This window comes from Mastomys coucha, unplaced genomic scaffold (assembly GCF_008632895.1).
Source record: "Mastomys coucha isolate ucsf_1 unplaced genomic scaffold, UCSF_Mcou_1 pScaffold23, whole genome shotgun sequence".
Taxonomy (NCBI): domain Eukaryota; kingdom Metazoa; phylum Chordata; class Mammalia; order Rodentia; family Muridae; genus Mastomys; species Mastomys coucha.
Window position 1 is genome coordinate 108,423,552 of NW_022196906.1, and position 6,895 is coordinate 108,430,446.

The 6,895-nt window shown below is 47.5% G+C and overlaps 1 protein-coding gene across 1 annotated transcript in view; it reads left to right on the top strand.

The window, feature by feature from the left end:
• Nucleotides 1-792: 792 nt before the first annotated feature.
• Nucleotides 793-6,895, top strand: part of Dync1li1 (dynein cytoplasmic 1 light intermediate chain 1) — a 36,880-nt gene continuing 30,777 nt past the window's right edge. The window contains exons 1-2 of the mRNA XM_031343737.1: nt 793-1,059; nt 1,237-1,310. Of these exons, the coding sequence (XP_031199597.1) occupies nt 914-1,059; nt 1,237-1,310 (220 nt within the window). The 5' untranslated portion in view covers nt 793-913. The remainder of the gene's footprint in view (nt 1,060-1,236; nt 1,311-6,895) is intronic.

Consider the following 6,895-nt stretch of genomic DNA (forward strand, 5'->3'; position numbering starts at 1 on the left):
AGTCATCGACTCTCTCAAGAAACGGGCCTCAGATACTCCAATATATTTAGCTAATCAAGTTCTAGTAGAGAATTTTCTGGGGTCTAGCTTAGATTCTCTGTGCTTGTGTATTAACCATGGTGACGGAGAGGTGACTCCTGTAGGGAGTCTTTTCAGGTCTCAAGGGGACAGACATCAGAGCATAGTGATTTGCACCGGGTAACCTGCCTCAGCACTTAGGACCCACAGGCAGGAAGATCAGTAAAGAGTCTAGCCTGGGCTACGTGAGATTCTCATCAGAAACCAAACCAAACCAAAACACAAATCCATCAAGACCATTAATTATACAAGTGTTGCCAACATTTATGTCTCGCAGTCGCATAGAATCTGGAAGAACCGGCTCCAGATTGTGGTTCCACCTTGAAGTACTCATTTGTCCTTTGAGATTGTAAGGATGAAAGACCAGAAATCCAGGACCGGGGTACTTAAGGCTGCTGACCTCGCTTGGCCCGACTGAAAGGTGGGCAGAGCAGGATATCCACGCGGGTCCGTCCCAGGTTACCACCCCACTGAAGGGTGGGAGGCTGCGCCGCCCACCTGACGTGCCCTGCCCGCCCGGCTGCTGCAGCCGGGATGACGGGTGGTGCACTTTGGGCAGCGTTTCAGCTTGGAGACACAGGGGAAACCTGCATTACCACAGTGCAAGCAGAGACCCGGCCCGCGCGCGCATGCGCGGGCCGGCCTGCCGCGCACGCGCACCAGCGCCCCGCTCCTTCGCCAACCCCTCCCAGGCCCCGCCCTCAGGCCCGGTCCCCGCCCCCGCAGGCGCGGTCAGCTCCCGAGCCCCGAACGTCCATATCCGGGTTCCCTCCGCCGCCGCCGCCGCCGCCTCGCTCTTCCAGCCCTGTCAGGAGTGGTGTGATTCCCGACCAAGATGGCGGCCGTGGGGCGAGTCGGCTCGTTCGGTTCATCTCCACCCGGGCTCGCCTCGACTTACGCCAGTGGACCCCTAGCCAACGAGCTTGCCTCGGGTGGCGGCGGCCCCGCGGCGGGCGACGACGAGGACGGGCAGAACCTTTGGTAAGGACCGCACCCCTCTCCCGTGCCCCGCGGGTTATCTCCTCGCCAGGGCGGACGCCTCTTGGATCCCCGAGCCCCGCGGGAGCTGGGAGCCGGGCGGGGCCTCCCGGGAGCTGGGCCCGGCGGTTCTCGTCCTCGCTCGGGCCCGGCCTTAGCCTGCGCCTTGCTCCCCGTTAGGTCCTGCATCCTCAGCGAAGTCTCCACGCGCTCGCGCTCCAAGCTCCCGACCGGGAAGAACGTGCTGCTGCTGGGTAAGTGAGCTCCGCTGTGGCCGGGGTGCACGGTCACATCCGTTCGCCCACTGCCTTTGTGCGGACAGTCGGGCCCGGCTGCGCCCCGCCTCCCGGCTTGCTGCTGACAGCTGGGGGACGAGGGGGTCCCCGGTCCTTCCGGCCTGGACCCTCCGGTCTTTTCTCCTCCCTGAGATGTGGGGTGGCTCTGTCATCTCCTCTGGGAGAGACGGAATGAACATAACACCCGAGGTAATCCCAGTGCTCTGGGATTCTACCTAGAAAAACGGGGACAGTTTTTCTGACGGAGATTGGTAGCAGGAGGGCTCTCGGTGAGAGCTCCAGCGCAAATGCATGCCATCAATATTTAATAGCTGACTCTTTTGTGTAATTGACAGGAGCCAGAGACTGGGTCGTGATGAGTGTTATTTGAATCAGCGTTCTCCCGTTCTCTCAGTGCTGGCTGGGTGCTCGGGTTGCAGTTGCCTTTTTAACTGTCACCTAATAACTCTGAAATTTGTAAAGGGCAGTAGAACAGCGTTCTCATTTAGTTCCCTCAGCCGAATGGCTAGAATAAGGGAGACGTGTCTCCCCCCTTCTCTTAGGTATTTTTTTTATCTACTGGCTGCAAAGTGGGGATAAAGGACCAAGAGACAATGAACAATCCCGCTGCACATTTTTGCAGGTCTTTCCAGCTCCAGGAGGAATCCCAACCCCCATCCTTTCTTTTGACATGCAGGATATTGGAGTGTATAATAGGATGACAGTAATACTTTAAAACTTGGGAGTGGGTGTTTCAAGACTTCTGACTCTTGACTTTAGCCAAAAGGCAGAGGAGCTGTGCCTGAAGGGTTTTAGTTACGAATGTCTAAGAATTCTCCACAGGTGACAGTGACAGGTAGGAAGAAATGACTCATTTTCTATGACCCCTACCAATTACATGCACATGCCTGTGCTGTGGCGCTGTGGTCAAGCTGGTTGAAAAAATCAGCATTGTGTCTTTTCCTGTGATTGAAAGCACCACGTGCAGAGAGTCGGGACTGAGTAAAGAAAGGCCCCTGTCAAGTACAAACTATGCGCTCTTAACCAAGCCTACGGGTGTCCGGAAACCTCGGTTCATTCATCTTTCAAATGAAAGTTATGGAAAAACGGTGCCTACCTCCCGGAATTGTGGAGGGTCAAATGGTACACTGTAAAGCCAGGCCGCAGAGACTCTCCTGATAGCCGGGAGTGAATGAGAAGGCATTCCTGGGAAGTCTTTAACAAGTGAATGGGGGCTGCCAGGTGAGGTGCCGCTCTGCCTGCTCACATTGCCCTGTGCCCAGTGAGCCTGTCTTCCTTAAAAACAAGAAAGGATTACTGCCCAAATAAGTGGTGTTGAGGGGCAGAGATAAAACAGGGCCCCAAAGCAACAAAACAAAAACTAGTTCCAGGGACTGTTTCTAATTACTACTGTAGACAGATTACTAATGTAGGCAGATTATTACTGTAGACAGATCATGTATTGGTAAGGTGAACTTGAGACTGAATGACTCCCTTGGACTGGATTTTGTTTTCATTGCTCTTAAATAGATTTCTTTATGAATCTCAACAGCAAAAATTGGCAGTCTTTTACCTTTCTGGTGCTTTCTAGATCTTCTGACACTGCATCAGTCTATAAGTCGGTGTACAGAAGCCCACACTCCTAGGCTAGGTTTTCTTCTAATGAATTTAATAGTTCAGAAAACTCCATCTGGTGTCATTATATAAACTTGAAATGTCATGTTTTTCTTTCAGTACTATTAGGGTTTTCCTGAGCCCTCTTCAGGTCTGGAAAAGGCTAGTCATTGATTTTTTTAAATACTGTTTGTGCAAATGCAGTTACTTTCCAAACTTCCTTTAAAGAGTGCTTGGAGGCAGGTATTGTACAGTGTTCAGTTGTGGATATTACAGTTGTCAGTGTTATGAGTTCTGGATATCAGGCCAGGGAGATTCTTGACTCCAGGTTGTCACTCATGAATGATAGTGGTGTTTTGGAGTCTATATTCAAGATTTTATTTATTTATTTTATATATATGATGAATATGCTATATGTACTGTAGCTGTCTTCAGACACACCAGAAGAGGGCATCTGATCCCATTACAGATGGTTGTGAGCCACCATGTGGTTGCTGGGAATTGAACTCATGACCTCTGGAAGAGCAGTCAGTGCTCTTACCTGCTGAGCCATCTCTCTAGCCTGGACTCTACAATCAGAGAACAGAACACAAGTCTGAGCCCATCACTTGAGACTCTGAATTTCAGAGATAGCCTAGTAAAAAAGGATGACACAGGCTTTGAACGCCTTCCTATCTACCCCGAATAGCCACACATCACAATGTAACCCTTAGCGTGCTGCTTCACCTGTCCTCCAGGTAGGATAAAAACACACAGGCTTGTTGGGGGTAGTGGTGGTAGTGATGTCCACATGAATGCAAGTGCACACAGAGGTCAAAGGTGTCAGATTCCCCTGGAGCTGGGTTTACAGACAGTTGATGTGGATGCTGTGAATCGAACTCAGGTCCTCAGGCAGAGCAGTATCTTAACCACTGAGCCATCTCTCAAACACATTTTCATACACATCTCATCGGTGGTTCTATCCTGCCCAATTTAGAGAGTAGGTGATAGCACCAATTTATAGATGGGGTGATGGTACTTTATATAGTTAAGTAGGTCCTCCAAAGTCACGTTGTTAAAGAGTTTTAGAGAGTGGTGTGGCCCTGGTATAGCTTTCCGATTGGATTGAAGTCCCTTCAAGGGTGACAGTGCCATGTACAAAACTTACCACTCAATGCTAGTATTGACCCAAACTACCAATAATTACTTAAAGGAAAAGAATCTGGTCTTAATCCAGTACCCAAGAGGCTGAAGCATGAGGAGCACACATTCAGGTGCTTGATAGGGAGACCTTGTCTTTCAAAAGAAGCTGGCTGATTGGCTGATGGGTTTGTGTTACCCAAGCATTTGGGAGATTCAAGCAGGAGGATCAGGAATGCAAGGCTATTCATTCCCAGTTACATACGAAGATGACAACAAACAAACATGAGCAAGGAAAGATAGTTGAGCAATTAAGAGCACTGGCTGCTCTTGCAGAGGGCCCAGGTTCAGTTCCCAGGACCCACACGGTGACTCACAACCATCTGTAACTCCAGTTCCAGGGGATCTTCTGGCCTTGTCAGGTGTACAGATGGGGCACATACACATGTGCAGGGTAGACATTCATAAACATAAAGAAAAAAAACTCCTAAAAAAAAACAGGAAAAGAAGAAAATTCAAGTTAGTGCTTATTGGGCTTTGGGATGTGGCTTCTCGAGGGGTATGACTGGCCATGCCACTTGTGCCCAAGCAGCCATTTCATCTACGCAAGCCTGGCTCATAGCAAAGCCAGGAAAACTGTGACAGTACTCAGTCATTTTACCCGCATCTCTATCTCTCTCCTTTCTTAGTGGAGGAGTGGAGCGTAGGGATTGAACCTACAGCCCATACAAAATAGCCCACATTCTTAACACTGAGGTACATCATCCTGAGGCTCTGAAACCATCTTCTAAGAACCAGGGTTCCATGAGTATAGGAAACATGTTTTCTGTTGTAATTGATTATGAGATTATGATGCCAGTTAGAATGGTACAAAAAAGAGTGTATCTCATATGTAGTTGAAGATTAGCATAAAGTTATGTGTTTATTATATATTACTACTTTTATTTTTATTTTTTAAAAGATTTATTTTATATATATGAGTACATTGTAGCTACATGTGTGTAGTCAGACACACCAGAAGGAGGCATCTGATTCCATTAACAGATAGTTGTGAGCTACTATGTGGTTGCTGGGAATTGAACTTAGGACCTCTGGAAGAGCAGTCAGTGCTCTTAACCACCTGGCCATCTCTCTAGCCCTATATATTACTACTAAAGAGACCAATAATGAAGATCAGATGACATGTTTGTATCTTGAAATCGGGTCAGAAGTTTTCTGTAGAAGACCAGATACTAAGTAATGCATTATTTGTGAGTCATGTAGTATCTTGCAACTCTTTAGTCCTGCTCTTTTTCTTTTTTAAAGATTTTATTTATTATTACATCTAAGTACACTGTAGCTATCTTCAGATACACCAGAAAAAGGGGGTCAGATCTCATTATAGATGGTTGTGAGCCATTATGTGGTTGCTGGGATTTGAACTCAGGACCTTTGGAAGAGCAATCAGTGCTCTTAACCACTGAGTCATCTCTCCAGCCCTAGTTCTGCTCTTTAGTCCCCAAACAGCCACAGATAATTCATGAATGAATGAAACATAGCAGTGTTTCAATAAAACTTTGTTCACAGAAACAGGCAACAGGCTAGCTTTGGTCTATGACCTGGAATTGCTGGATTCTCCCTTTTTGTAACCCCTTAGTTGCCATTAGCTTTAACCCCAAGCAAAGATGACAGTTAATGGAGGGTTTATTGGATGGTTTACAGTGTTTGGCACAGTACATGCTCAGTGAATACATGTCACATGAGTGACGAATTGACTGTCGGTATAGTTGAATAAAGATTTAAGAATTCGGAGGAGTGGGTACATTTTCCCCAGTGCCACTGTCAAAAACAGAAAGCTGAGCTCCAAGGGTGACAGATAGAGGCTAGTAGAATGGTTCTTGCACTGGAGTGAAGTCCAGTGAAAGAGAATGGAGGAAAAGCTCTGTGAAAGTTCATAGAGTAGCTGGCCATGGTAGCAGACTTCCCTGTAGGAGGGAGAGCAAGAAGATTAGGAATTCAGAGTCAGCCTCATTACATAACGAGTTAAGAGTTCAACCTGGGCTACATGAGGCTTGTCTCAAAACAAAGCAAAACAACAACAACAACAAAACCATAAAAACAGAAAGAATGGGAAATGCCAGACAGAAGAGTTCTGAATTAGGAAAAAAAAGAGAGAGAGATAGCACATGGTGCCTTGTTAGCAAATGAGTGAGCTGGGCAAGCATGGCACTGTGAGGGCAGGACAGTGGCTCTGCAGGTGACCTCTTCATTTCCTCACATACTGTGCAGAGTCATACTGTGCAGAGGGGTGGGGTGAGGACACCTGCTGAGGAAGGCGTAGACACCACAGGCAGGATGGATCCACCAAGGCCAGGCAGCAGCTGCCAGGAGATCTTCCTGTCTGGACACTACCTCCTGACCTATAAATGGAGATAATTTCAGACTTTCATACTTCCTGGACTTAAAAGAGCATTATGTCTAAAACCCTTTATGGTTGAAGGTCACTTAAAAGTAGCACATGTTTCATGCTAGAGAAAGAAAAATAAAATATTAAAAAAATGAAGCCAAGTGTCAAGTGTGTCATGCACACCTTTAATCCCAGCACTTGGGAGGCAGAGGCAGGCAGATCTCTGTGAGTTTGAGGCCAGCCTGATCTACAGAGTGAGCTCCAGAATAGCCAGGGCTACATAGTGAAACACTGTTTCAAAACGAACAACTACCATAACTCTATTATCTAAAGATTACTGGTATTTCCATGCCTCTTTAAAACTTTTCCATTTGTATTTGCTTTTTAGCCGGGCAGTGGTGGCACACCTTTAATCCCAGCACTTGGGAGGCAGAGGCAGGTGGAT